Below are 14,323 nucleotides of genomic sequence, written 5' to 3' on the forward strand. Positions count from 1 at the left end.
AGCAAAGCCAAAGGAGATACAAGCAGCAATAAGCACAAGCACAAGAAATCCAAGGTCACTTTTGCATAATTATTAGATAAATATCAAAAGAAAAGTGAAGAGAATGGTGCTTATCGGCCGAGTAATGCAAAAGCATTAAGATCACTCCCTAGGCGCGAATCCAAGGATCAGTATTGGCAAGAAGAGAATTTTAATGCAACGTGTTCATATCCTTACTTTGGATCGCCAATGCCAATGTCTTGGATGCCTCCCTATACTCATGTAGATCGATATTCATCATGGGACAGGTATGATACAGTGGCACATTCTCAATCATATTTTAGACCATCTCACCATTATTATGCAGCTCCAAGAAGATCAACGTTCAGTGAGCAGTCATATGTTCAAGACCGTTTCAATAAGAAAGAATCGGTCCGGAGCTCAAGAAAGAAGAAAGAGGTGATCAAACAAGTATATCGAGTTAAAAAAGATGGTCGCAAGAGTTCCAATTCAGATTTGATCTTAAAGGATAAAGAGCCAATTAAAGTGTTAACATTGGCCACTAAAGGCAATGAGATGAAGCAATCAATTGTCGAGAATCAAAGTGCCAAATCTGAAGAAAAGAAGTTGAAAGTGCACAAGGTAAAACAAGAATTGTCATTAGTTCAAACAAAACCACAGCCAGGGCAGTTACTCGGCTTATCGTATTGGCAAAAGAAAAAATTACAAAAACTTAGTGCACAAGAGCTGAGAAAGAATAACATGGCATGGGTTCCCAAGAGGATCAATCAAAACAAAAATGATGTGCATGCTTCTATTGCAACAAGTACAATAAAAGTGAAGAAAGAGGAGGATGGAAGCAACAAACAATTAAGCCAAAGATGTGCATCACAACATCAAAATCTTCGGTTAGCACATCATCCATTTTCTTCAACCATGCCATTGATGCCTTTGACATGGAATTCATACCTAGGTATGATCAATTACCCTCCATGGATTTATTTTGATCCATGGATGCAACATAATTTTCTATATCATGAGAGGGTATTACCAAATCACTATACATTTGGTTAGTTACATTTTTGTTGCTAATACAAAGCGGCCGAAATATTTTATTGCTATTTGTTTATTTCAGCTATACATACTTTGGTGGGTGAATTCTACATGGACCTCATAGTAATGGCCGATATAAACTTATCGTCCTAAGAATATGCAAAATGGCCGATGGAGTGTTGACATCGTCCTTAAAGCAAGTATGTGCAAGTTATTTTTCGACACACAAGCTTTGTTGAAAAACAGGGGGGCATGTGTTGACACCAGATTTTGGCACGGTCAAGAACTTATTTAAGATAGCCTCAAATGGAGAAGTGATCTACATGAAGGGGAAGTATCTAGTGAAAATGTTTATTCGATGAAAATCTGAAAACTTTTGACCCGATCCATTGGATCTTTAACTCATGGCACAGATGAGAGGTGGGTTTGCTAACCAGCCACTTATGGCTATTTTTCATATAACCCCCTGTCTTACTCACAGGATAGGAAACCCTTCCCACAATTTCGCCTTATCCATTATCACCTCCCCAATAGCGAGGACCACGCTGCTGCTGCAGTCCCTCACCGTGACGGCTGGCGACAGGGCCTCCCCTACCGCGATGACCTAAGGCGGAGATGAGCCGTTCCCCACCGCAACGACAGACGACGGAGCCGTCCCCCATAGAGATGACCTACGGCGCAACCGTCCCCAATGGCGCTGCCGCCGGGTGGATGCTACGGAGGTATCCGGCGTCCGGCGATAGCCGGCGAGCCTACCAACGGCGCCGATGTAGGCATCCGCCTTGCTGAAGGATTTCCACGAGCGGAAGAATGGGTTGTTGCTCCTTAGAAGCTTGATTCTACCGCGACCCCTTCCAACAAAATTTAGCAGATTTGTTGTGCGAGATTGTCATGTAGAGACAAAAATTTTGAATGCAATGTTGATCTTCTTAGGTGCTCCAATGATGTAATCTAAGAATTTGTGCAAGACAAGATTTTCATAATACAAGCAAGTGTATGTTGTATGAAAGTTTACACATAATTTAGTGCAAATGTGTATGTTGGATGAAAGTTTAGACATATTTCAGAGCAAGTGTATTACTGAATATTGTAGTTCATCAAAATGGCCATGGTGGAGTTTTGTTTCGCAGTGCAAGAATCTTGTTTCTCACGGCATGTTGTTCGCTCGAGTTTACTCCATTGACTGAATATTTTATCTCTGAATATTTTTTACTACCTACAATAAGACGGGATAATAAGCCACAAGAGGTTAACTGGTTAATTCCGATTCCTGTTGGTTGTAGCAGATGGCTTAGTGAACTATGTATTTAGCAAGACTGAGGATGTTAACCACCAGTACATACATGGCTTGTCACTTCTAGCTGTCTGAATGTTATCTCATGAATTTCAGTTTTCTCTGAATACCACCCGTACATATTTGGCATCAGTGGAAGTACAAATATACAGAGATAACATCAGCACACGAAATTCAGTACACAAGTACTCTGAATCCTTTTGTGTTATCCATGTCACTGAAATGACAGAAAAGATCCTTCTTGTACATCAACATTCATTCAAATATTTCTTTGTAGATCCACACTGATTCACATGCAGCAAAAGAACTAGTACGATTTATCTATACATCTACATTCATTCAGTTACAGCAAAACATCAGCAATTTAGCAGTTTTGAAGGGCAAGCAAGCTGCCAGGTCGCTGTCTAATGGATGCAGCACTGCCGCCGCTCGGTCTCCCTCGTGTGGAGGCAGTGCCGGGTTGCAGTTGAATGGATGAAGCCCCGCGGCAGCTTGGTCTCCCTCGCGTGTGGGTGCAGCACGGGTCGCGGAGGTTACCTCCAGGCGAGGGCACCACCATGGTCGTGGGTCGCCGTTGTGTGGGGCGAGCGCCGCGCCACCAGCATGTGTGGTCACTGCTGAGATGCGGTCGTGTCGGGGCGCTGTCGCGGCCTTCGAGTCGCCGTCACTAGCGGCGCCGCAGTCAATCGCCGACTTGCTGTTGAATCGCCGCGGCTGGAGAAAAGAAGGATTATTGTTTATAGGGGGCTGTCGGGAAAACTGTGGTTAAGTGGCTGGTAGGATTCCCACCTCTGATCTGTAGCATACATTTGTAATCGGATGGCCCACGATGATAGTTTTCAAGTTTTCGCTGAATGGATGTTTTCACTAGATACTTCGCCTTACATGAAAGAGTTTCGTCTTTTTGATGTGAACATCATTGAAGTTTGGGTCATCGCCGTCCGATTTCATCTCGAAGGCCGAAATTATCCTCAAAGTACTAAGATCTTATATTCAAAGTACAGTTTGGCTGATTAAGCCCCCAAGATGATGTCAAATGGAAAAATGATCTACACAGATTGTCTTCGTCTCATCGAAACGATTGATTTTAATATAAAACTCGTTCAGATCAGAGTTTGTATGCAAAAGTTAGAGCAATCGGAGTGCAGACTTGTCACAAGGCAAGATGTGGCGCGCCCCACCAGACGCATGTCTGATGGGTAGCGCCAGAGAATAGCCTGTTTTGCGCGACCGATTTGACCCTCAAGATGACTTCTGATCAGAAAATGTTCAACATGAAAGTTGTTCGTATCGTCGAAACGGTCAAGATTGCTTTGGGGCTCGTTTCCATCCGAGGTCGTTTACCACATAAATTACCCGCAAGGTGCAGCCAGTTTAAACCGAACAGTTTTGGAAAGTTTGGACAAACCCAATCCGGATTTGACTAGGGTTTTGGATGTGAATCCAAGCCTTTTCCTTGCACGGGAAGTCCAGCCGCCTCTTATATACCTAAGGGGTGACGGCCGATTGAACAACACACAATCGAACAAATCATCTACCACTTTTTATCTTTTATTTTTTCTCCTTAACCCTAGTTCTTCTTCTTCCTCGTTCTTCGTCTGTTCTTCTTGTTGCAGGGCGGTGAACCTCGAGACCCTAGGGGCGGTCAGGTCGACCTAGGGCTGCCCATAGCCGCCGCGTACCGCGCTTCCGGACGGGTCTCCTTCGACGTGAGCTGCGGTGCATCACCCCCGGCGTCGAGGGTACACGGTGACGTGTTCATGTGCAACACATTCTCTTGTTCAGCAGGGGCATTGATCAACTTGGCCCATTCAGCAATTGTAGACTGATATCTTGTGCCTTCAGTCATCCAGACTATCTTGCCATCCGGTTAGAAGTGTGCAGTGGAGTAGAATTGCATAATCATCTCATCATTCCACTTTGTCAGCTTATGCCCAACAAATTTGTCCACTTCATTCATCCTGAAGCTCTCATGCACTCCAGGGAAGTAATCAGCATTCTGATCAATATATTCCCAGTAAACCCACTTCATATCACAGAATATAGGCTTCTTCTCCAACAAGACTATTTCATAAAAGTCCTGATGTTCCTTGGTGTGGAATCAGTAGTCAACAACAGTCCTTCTCCTCACAGCATAGGGATCAGACTGTCTCCATAGTCTCAGACCTGCATCCTTTCTGTCCTTCATGTTCCCTACAATGGGATGCTTATCATCATGATCAGGTATGTTTGGCTTTAATTTTCTAAGCACTTGATGTTCTTCTTCTTCTTGAACTTCTGGCACCGGGGCCTTGTTCTTCTCAACAACAGAGATATTCTTGGCGCCTCTCTTTGGTGCAGATGGCTTTAAAGCTTGAGCAGCAGCATGCTTGGGGGCTGTCTTGGGCTTAGATGGAGCAGCCCCAGACTTGATAGCATCCCCATAAGCTTCTGGGTCTTTGGAGGAGGTGCAACAGGCTCTTCCTCCTCCTCTTCTTCAGAATCCCTGACCATAGAAGGCTTGCCAATGACTCTGGTCATAGTCTTCTTGACTCTTTCTTTCCTTTTCTTTCCTCCAGCAGCCTCTTCTTCTCTTGGTTCAAGAGTGAACTCCATAGTTTCCTGAGTGGAGGCTCTGGCTTTGGACATGGGAATTCTCTTGGCAGGAGCTTTCTTCCTCATGCCAGGCTTGGGGGAGGTAGCGGTACCAAATTCCTTCTTAACAACTTTCTTCTTTGAGGTTACTTCCTCAACTTCAAAATCCTCATCCTCTGAGTCTGGGGTTTTCTTATTCCTTTGCCTTACAGTGGCCTTAGGCAGATTGGTTGGAGTGCTTCTGCTACCTTCATCATAGCTGCTGTTGGAGGGACTAGTGCCCTTACTAAGATTTGCCTGCTCCTCTAACTTGTTCTGACTATTACTGTTGTCTGACATCTCTGAAACTGTCCCTAAGAATATATAGGTATAGGTAGAGTAGATGAGCATCACAAAGCACAACTATTTTGGCAAAAAGTTAACACAAATACTTAACTTTAGTTTTCTGCAGAAAGCATTTTGGAGCTACCGGTTTGCCCAACTCGGTGACACCGAAGCAGCTGCAGAGTCTAAACATGCGATTTTGGTCAGACCGAGATGCAGTTCGGTGACTCCGAGATGCTAGGTGATGTAGGGCGAAACCCTATGTGGACGATCTTTCACGTTTGGAGTGGATCCTACGGGGAATCACGAAGAACACGGGGAAGCACAAAGGGGAAACACGGGGAAAACGAGAGAGAATCACTAAACCGACATAGAATCAATCACACGAGTGCTAGATCACCGAACACAACGAGATACACGAGATCCAAAGTCAACAAAGGTAAGGATACAAAGGAACCGTTCTTCTCCGTACGGAGGTCTTGATGATCTTCCCTAGAAAGGGGTCTTGAATCCTCTTGGGGGTTCTTCTCCGAAGAGGTCATGAACTCCGAGGAGAAGTATCCAAGTGGATGAGCAAGGCTCTCACACAAATATGAGCTATAACCAATGCTAACCCTAGAAAGGATGAGGGGACGGTCTATTTATAGTCTAGGTCCTCAAAGGGGGAAGTTGGGGGCGAAACGAGTACATGGGCCTCGGCCCGGAACACTGCACGCAGGCAGGGCGGTAGTACCGGTCCTATGGGCGGTAGTACCGCTTGAGGTGCTTCAGCGGTAGTACCACTTGGAGGGGCGGTAGTACCGCTCTGGCGCCGGTCGATTCCTGAAGTTTGTCGGGTTCGGCGGAAGTAGGACGGATGTCGGGCGGTAGTGCCGCTTGGCTCGGCTCAGCGGTAGTACCGCTTGGCTTGAGCGGTAGTACCGCCCACTCTGGACTCTGCAGCTCCTCCTCTTGCTCTTGATGTCCATCTTGGGCTGTAGCTTCTTCTAGGTTGGTTCCTTGGTACCTAAGCACACACAACATTCCGGATTGAGGTAGTAGCCATGTCTCGAGAGGGTCATATGATATTTTACTAAGGAGAGAAGTCACCTCGGTCTCGAGAGCTCGAGCTCGTGCTCTAGTCATGGGTCCTCTTGGTGCTTGGTGAGGCGACGGAAGGTCCATGGGGATGACCGAAGGATGCTCCGCATCACTAGGGTTTCACAAAGTTAGTGGTTTCGGTCACACCGATTCGTACACTTCGGTCAGACCGGGTAGTATGTGCAATGCCCTGAGCCAAATCGGTGAGACTGAGACTTTTAGATCGGTTGGTCCAAGATGAATTCGGCGGAAACCTAACCCTAAGTTTTTGCATCAAATCTAATCTAGACGAAGTTTTCGGTGGATAGATTAATTTCAATAGTGGCAAGAAACTTGGCACTGATCTTTTTGCAAGAATCGGAGTTAAAGAGAGCACAAAGAGATCGACTCCGTACCCTAACTTGGCGACAAACTCGCTACGGCGACAACAGCAGTGGAGATTCCCGTTGACGGCGGTGGAGACCAGTAGCAGGAGGTCGCTGGTGACGAGGAGACGATCCGGAGACCTGGAGGGGCGGCAGAGCTGGGTAGGCGCGGTGGAGAGTTTGAAGAAATTTCGAAAGTCAACCCGCGGAGTATATATACCCAGTCACTGTCTGTGTGACCGAGTGGAATGACTCGGTGGCACCGAGATGCAAACTATGAGCAGTTACTGCAACTCGGTGTGACCGAACTGTTCTAATCAGTTGCACCAAGGTGAAAACCTAGATCAACCTAATGATTTCGGTGAGACCGAGCATGGTGAATCGGTCTGACCAAGATGCATTAAGAGGTTTTGGAAGTTTAAGTCCTTGATGGATCGGTGGCCCCGAGTCTCCTCACCCGGAGGGTCTGAATTCAACTTGTTCAAACTTTGTGATGTAGCAAGAATAGAGTTTGAGACCAGAAAAGAATAGATAGCTAGAGGGAGTACTTAGGCATTCTTGTCCATCCATTTGGCAAAAAGAAAAACCAAACAATCAAAGCAACAAATGGATGTCCTCGAATGGAGAAAATTATGCAACCAACATGCTCGCACAATAAGATAGCAAATGAAATATGTGGCAAAGCATGCACAAACACTCTAGCATCTATCAGGCAATTGGCGATGACTAGGTCATCTATATATGAGTATATTGACTTAGAGTCAAATGAGAACATTTGATCATAGGTCATACTCATCGTTTAAGCACAAGTGGGGTTACCACTTTTACATAAAGCATTGTTGTGTTCACACCATTATACTTTCTTTAGCTCAATTCTTAGAGTAAAGCCCCCCCTAGATGTGATATCCCCTTTTAGAGGGACAAACTAACCTTGGGTTTTGTTGATGATGACTTCATGTAGATGTTGAAGATGTGGATGCTCAATGTTGATGTAGACAATTTGGAGCAATCCATTGAAGTGAGTTGCACTTTCAATACCTACATGGGTTAGTCCCACAAAGAACAAATAAGGATATCCATAGACATAGAGTGAAGTACACATAGGATGATGTCCATGAAAGCATTTGGTTACCTTGTCCCTTGACTTACTAACAAGAGGGTTTGTGACTCCTTGAACTAGTGCAAGATGTGGAAGTTGATTGCACTTGTCCTTGCCAATATGAATATGAGTGAAGTATGTTGGCGGAGTCACCCTCAAGAACTCTCTAGTTCTTCTTCTCTGGGATCCACATCAACTTGATGGGAATCCTTAGATTTGTAGTAGTACTTGATGAAGTAGAACTTGATGTAGTCTTGGGAACCCACTTGACCAAGGCCTTTGGAGCTTCTTCAAATGCATCAATCTCCTCTTGAAGCTGGTCCTTGCCTTTTAGCTTGTGATCTTGTGGTGGAAGATCATCTTGAGCTTGTGTTCCCTTGAGGAAGTAGGGTTATACTTCTCTTATTGAGGAACAAACTTCGTCTTGGGGTATTGATCTTCTTCCCACTCAACTCCATTGGCATTGAACTTTCGTTCAAAAGCAACACCTTGATTCTTCTGGTGCCTTCATTGCTTGCGTACAATTTCCTCAAATTGCTTACTTCCGACAAAGCTCTTGTAAACACCTTTCTCTATAATTCCCTTCAATAAGTTGCTTTCTTGCTCAAGTGTAACTTGGCAAAGAGAATCATTAGTGGAATCAAGAGAACTACTAGAAGCAACAATATTGGATTTAGCATGATTATTGTTACTACTAGAAGAAGAATCTTTCTTACTCTTGTTGCTAGATTTTACTTGTGGCATGTAAGTAGACAAGAGTAAACGCTTGGCAATGTAAGAAGAACTTTTCTTCCGAGGATCATCATTGATTTCTTTTAAGAACCCATGCTCTTGCTCTAAATTGAACTTTTCAAAGCGTAGCTTCTCATTAGTTTTTAAAAGTTCTCGATGATCCTTTAAAGTAGTTTCATGATTTAACTTAAGAGTGTTTAGTTCTTTAGTTAGACACTCAATCTCCTTCTTATCATTGTCATTCGTTTCATCTTGATTAGCATGATTAATAGCAATTTCATCATAGTTTTCACCACTAGCATTGTCAACAAGCAAATCATCATCACCTAGCAAATCATCTTCATCACTATTGAAATCAATATACTTGGGGTGTGATACCTTAGGGCCTTTAGCCATGAAGCATCTCCAATTCCTTCATTTGGTGAGTCAAATATGTCGTAGGAGTTGGTTGACACAAGTGCAAGACCGGCAACACCTTCATCTTGAGTACATTCGGAGTCGGAGTGATAACTTCTCTCGGAGTGATTGTCGGAGTCGGAACCGGATACCCATTCACGAACATGAGCTTGATGTCTTCGTTTTGTGTAGCTCCTTGATGACTTGTCCTTCCTTTCCGAATCCTTGCTTCTGCGAGAGGGTCTTCGTTCATAACGATCATCTCTAGTCCTTCTCTCTCTTGGAGGTGATTCATCTCTTCTACTTCTCCTTTTAGGTGAGTCCTCTTTTCTTTTGTAGGGAGCCGTACACTCATTGGAGTAGTATCTGGGTCTTCCACAATTGTAGCAATTTCGATCACGGCTAGAAGATCTTTTTGTCACGGTAGGACCTTGACTTGGAGCTTCTCTCTTTGCTTCTACTCTTGTAGAATTTGTTGAAGTTCTTCACCATTAAGCTCAATTCTTCACTGAAGAATTGTTTTTACTTGATGTGGCAAGATCATCACATGAAGCTTTATAAGCACCACTAGACTTGTTGTGAAGCTCTTCTTTATCTTTGAGTGACATCTCATAAGCAACAATTCTTCCAATGACTTTCGTTGGCTTGAGATCTTTGAGTATCATTTGGATCAAAGTGCACACGGTATCATATTTTTCATCCAAGGCTCTTAGGATCTTCTCGATGATGAATCTGTCGGTTATCTCGTCACTTCCTAAGCCGGCAATCTCATTTGTGATGAGAGCAAGCCTAGAGTACATTTCAGCGACTCCTCACCATCCTTCATTTTGAGCTTGTCAAGTTGACTTTGAAGCACATCCAATTTGGATTCCTTGACGGACTTGGTACCTTTGTGCATATATCAACCAAAGTATCCCAAATTTTCTTCGCATTCTCAAGACGGCTGATTTTGTTGAATTCTTCGGGGCACAATCCATTGAAGATTATATCGCAAGCTTGTGCATTGTATTGCAACATCTTCAATTCTTCCACAGTTGCTTCACGATTTGGTTCTCTTCCATCGAAGAATTCACCTTGTAAACCAATACACACAATAGCCCAAATGACGGGATTATGTCCAAGGATATGCATTTTCATCTCATGCTTCCAACTAGCAAAATTAGTACCATCAAAGTAAGGACCTCTACGGTGGTAATTTCCCTCGCTAGATGCCATACTCTCCTAGGTTGTGAAACCAAGGCTATGATCACCAAAAGCTATGGAAATCAAGGCAAATGAAGACCAAAGCTCTAATACCACTTGTAGAATCGAAAGTAGGTCTAGAGGTGGGTGATTAAACTACTTGACCAAATAAAAATCTAGCATTTTCTCAATTTTAAGTCTTGGCAGATTTTGCAACTTAGCACAAGTCAAGCAATCAACCTACACATGCAATTCTAAGAGTGTAGCAGCGGAAAGTAAAATATTGCATATGAAGATAAAAGGGGAGGGTTTGGAGAAGGCAAACACAATGTAGACATGGAGATTTTTGGCGTGGTTCCGATAGGTGGTGCTATCATACATCCACGTTGATGGAGACTTCAATCCACGAAGGGTAACGGTTGCGCGAGTCCACTGAAGGCTCCACCCAGGAAGGGTCCACGAAGAAGCAACTTTGTATATCCCCACCATGGCCATCGCCTATGAAGGACTTGCCTCACTTGGATAGATCTTCACGAAGTAGGCGATCTCCTTGCCCTTACAAACTCCTTGGTTCAACTCCACAATATTGACGGAGGCTCCCAAGTGACACCTAACCAATCTAGGAGACACCACTCTCCAAAAGGTAATAGATGGTGTGTTGATGATGAACTCCTTGCTCTTGTGCTTCAAATGATAGTCTCCCCAACACTCAACTCTCTCACACAGATTTGGCTATGGTGAGTGGAAAGCAACTTGGGGAAGGCTAGAGATCAAGATTCTTGTGGTTGGATTGGAATGTCTTGGTCTCAACACATGAGTAGGTGGTTCTCTCTCAGAAAACGAGTAGTGGAAGTGTAGGCATGTTATGATGGCCCTCTCTCAAACGGAGAAGGGGTGGAGGGGTATATATAGCCTCCACACAAAATCTAACTGTTACACACTTTTTACCCAACTCGGTCAGACCGAATAGAGAAACTCGATGAGACCAATTTAGTTTAAAATGTGAACGTTAGGAATCTCGGTGGGACCGATGGGATCAACTCGGTGGGACCGATGTGCTAGGTCTAGGGCAAAACCTCATCTCGGTGAGACCGATCGCATGAACTCGTGAGACCGATTTCAGCAATAAGCAAACAAAGACATGGTCAAGCAAACTCGATGGGACCGATCGCTCACTTCGCTGAGACCGAAATGTTACAAAAAGGAAACAGAGAGTTTGCAATGCGAACTCGGTGGGACCGATCGCTCATTTCGATGAGACCGAAATGTTATGAAGGGAAACAGAGAGTTTGCAAAGCCATCTCAATGGGATCGAGAGCCGTATCAGTGAGACCGAATCGATTAGGGTTTTTGGCTATGGCTATGTAAGTGAACTCGGTGGCGCCGGATAGATCAAATCGGTGGGGCCGAGTTTGACTTCAGGTTTTGGAGAAATGTGGAAATGAGAAAGTGGTTGAGGGTTTTGGAGCAATATCACTAAGCACTTTGAGCAAGTAGACCATTAAGCAACACCTCATCCCTTTTAATTGTATTGGCTTTCCTATGGACTCAATATGATCTTGGATCACTAAAATGAAAATGAAGAGTCTTGAGCCTTTGCCAATCTTTGTCCTTCGCATTTTGAGGGGTCCATATCTCTAGTCCATGCCATGCCAATCATTGAACTTTTAGAAACATTTAACTTGAATGGCTATTAGTTGTCAGCCAACTAGCCGTAGTATTGTCTACTTGTGATTTATATTGGAAAATGCAGAAACTGAAGTTTTGTCTAGTTTTTAGAGAGCAAGAAATTGCACCTACTATATGTGGAATGGTGCTTGCAGATATGGCAAACACTGTCATTTTAACCATCTAGAGCATGTCATTGATGCTCAGTTCAATGCACCAACAGGGTGGGAGGATAATGCTTTGCAATTGGAGAAATCTTGACCATACAACATTAGATGACATATCACACTTGAAGAAATCTTCTGATGATGCAACCTTGGATGACACATCATACTCAAAGAAGTCTTCTGACCATGCAACCTTGGATGAAACGTCATACTCAAAGAATCCTTTTGACCATGCAACCTTAAATGACACGTCGTCTAGCTCAGAGGTCCTGCCACCAAACATATTAAGAATGCTTTTACCTCCCCAAAAAGTAGTGCCTAGTACAGAAAGAAAGGTGAAAAAGGTACATGTTGTACCTTCTGTATATTATATGCGATGTTTAGATTTGTATTTGCACATATCACTTGCATATTGCTACTATTGCGACATCGTACTGTGTACTTTTCCTAGACTAGTGACTGGTCTACGCCTTTCTGATAATTTCTTATCCTATCTGCTTTATGTAGGATTCATATTGGTCATCTACTTCACATGATAGTGATGGTTGCTGTTTAGCAGATAGTTCAGATGGGCCTTTGTGCAAGCAGGAGCCTGTGCATAGTTCATATGGGCCTTTGTGCAAGCAGGAGCATGTGGATTACTCTGAGAGGCCTGGCAGACCAGAATGCCCCTTCCTTATGAGGTTCGGTGATTGTAAATTTGCATCAGCATGCAAATACCACCACTCAAAAGACAAATACCCAACTAGATACCATCCGGAAGTACCATCACTGGGAGGGGAACAGACAGAATATCCCGAGATACCTGGGGAACCAGATTGCCCCTTCTATATGAAAAACAGGTTCTGTAAATTTGGGGCACAATGTAGGTTTAATCACCCAAAGGATTTGACTCATACCATGCAGAGCCCAACGAATGTAAAAAAATCTGTTGCCACTGATGAACATCATCAATCTACCAGAATTGCAGTAGAAGATAATGTGCCCCAGCAAGAGCAGTATCCTGAGAGACCTGGTCAGCCAAACTGCCGGTACTACCTGCAATTTGGGAAATGTAAATTTATGTCTGCGTGTATATTTCACCATCCAAGAGATGGACTTCCAGTTGCGTGGAAACCCTCAGGTCCAGCTCACTCTGATCAGATTGAACCTGAAACACATGGCATGCCAGAATGCCCATTCTATATGAAAACTGGGAAATGTCAGTTTGGGTCAGCATGTGAATTTCATCATCCCAAAGATATATGTTCAACTAGAGGTATGTCATTATCATTGTTGATGTTCAAGTAAACACTATTGATTCAGTCATAACTAGTTTCCACTTGTTCCCTTTTGCCTGGCTGGTCCCTGTTGTACATTATTAGCTGATAGAGATCTTTACTTGCATTGACATGTATGCAAATAGAAACTATATGACTTCTGCGTGTTCAGAATTCTTGTCCAGTTTGCTGTGAGTATGTTTGCTCTGCTTGTGTGTACATGAGACACTTTTGCCGTGCAATGTACTACATTATTAGCTGATAGAGATCTTTACTTGCGTTGACGTGTATGCAAATAGAAACTATATGACTTCAGCGTGTTCAGAATTCTTGTCCAGTTTGCTGTGAGTATGTTTGCTCTGCTTGTGTGTACATGAGACACTTTTGCCGTGCAATGTACTACCTCCTTGTATGAATGAAGTCTATTTTGAACCTTTTTTGTTCCTATTGCCCTGGACCGCGGATCTTTGAAGTATTCACTATAAAATGCTCGCTGGGAAATAATGATTGTACTATCCATGGACTATGGAGTGCTAGGGATGCTAAAATATTGGTTATCTGTGTAGTAGCAAAGAATATATTTTATCTACAACCTCAAGTGCAACGCTTGGACCTTTCATTTCTACAGTAGCATAGCTATCTGGTTGATTTTGTTCATTTTTCATAAATAGGACTATGTCATGTCACCCAATGGAAACAAAATGGATGCTCATCTTTTTCTCATTTTTTACATCTGTCGCTCATGGATCTTTGCTATTTCAGGGAGCATTTGGCCACAGGACTGACTTGGCATGTGATAATTTCACAAGGCGAGAGAATGCTGTGCAGACACAAGAACAAATCATGTATCCTGAAAAGCCAGGTGAACCTCGGTGTTTCAACTACATGAGGCATGGCTCCTGTAGGTTTCAGATGAACTGCAAATACCACCATCCAGCAGACTGGCTCTCTAGGAAACAGGTGCGTAATAGCCTTAAAGTTCAGAAGCTTAATTGTGATGCATTACACTGCTTTTAGAATGACATCTGTGATTCCTGCTTACAAATGCAGTATGACTAGACTTACCACTGAACTCGTCCTCATCTACCGCTTGAGCAAAGCTGTAACCATACTGTTTACCGTGTCAATGCTATCAACTGCAAGGTACCTTG

General features: G+C 43.6%; 1 protein-coding gene across 1 annotated transcript in view; it reads left to right on the forward strand.

Annotated features, from left to right (window-relative positions):
• The window catches only part of LOC123078067 (zinc finger CCCH domain-containing protein 8-like), a 47,448-nt gene extending 33,217 nt beyond the window's left edge, over window positions 1-14,231 (forward strand). Inside the window, exons 3-7 of the mRNA XM_044500457.1 lie at window positions 11,970-12,257; window positions 12,421-13,036; window positions 13,085-13,187; window positions 13,952-14,132; window positions 14,223-14,231. Of these exons, the coding sequence (XP_044356392.1) occupies window positions 11,970-12,257; window positions 12,421-13,036; window positions 13,085-13,187; window positions 13,952-14,132; window positions 14,223-14,231 (1,197 nt within the window). The remainder of the gene's footprint in view (window positions 1-11,969; window positions 12,258-12,420; window positions 13,037-13,084; window positions 13,188-13,951; window positions 14,133-14,222) is intronic.
• Window positions 14,232-14,323: the final 92 nt, after the last annotated feature.

The sequence above is a fragment of the Triticum aestivum genome, chromosome 1B, assembly GCF_018294505.1.
Source record: "Triticum aestivum cultivar Chinese Spring chromosome 1B, IWGSC CS RefSeq v2.1, whole genome shotgun sequence".
Taxonomy (NCBI): domain Eukaryota; kingdom Viridiplantae; phylum Streptophyta; class Magnoliopsida; order Poales; family Poaceae; genus Triticum; species Triticum aestivum.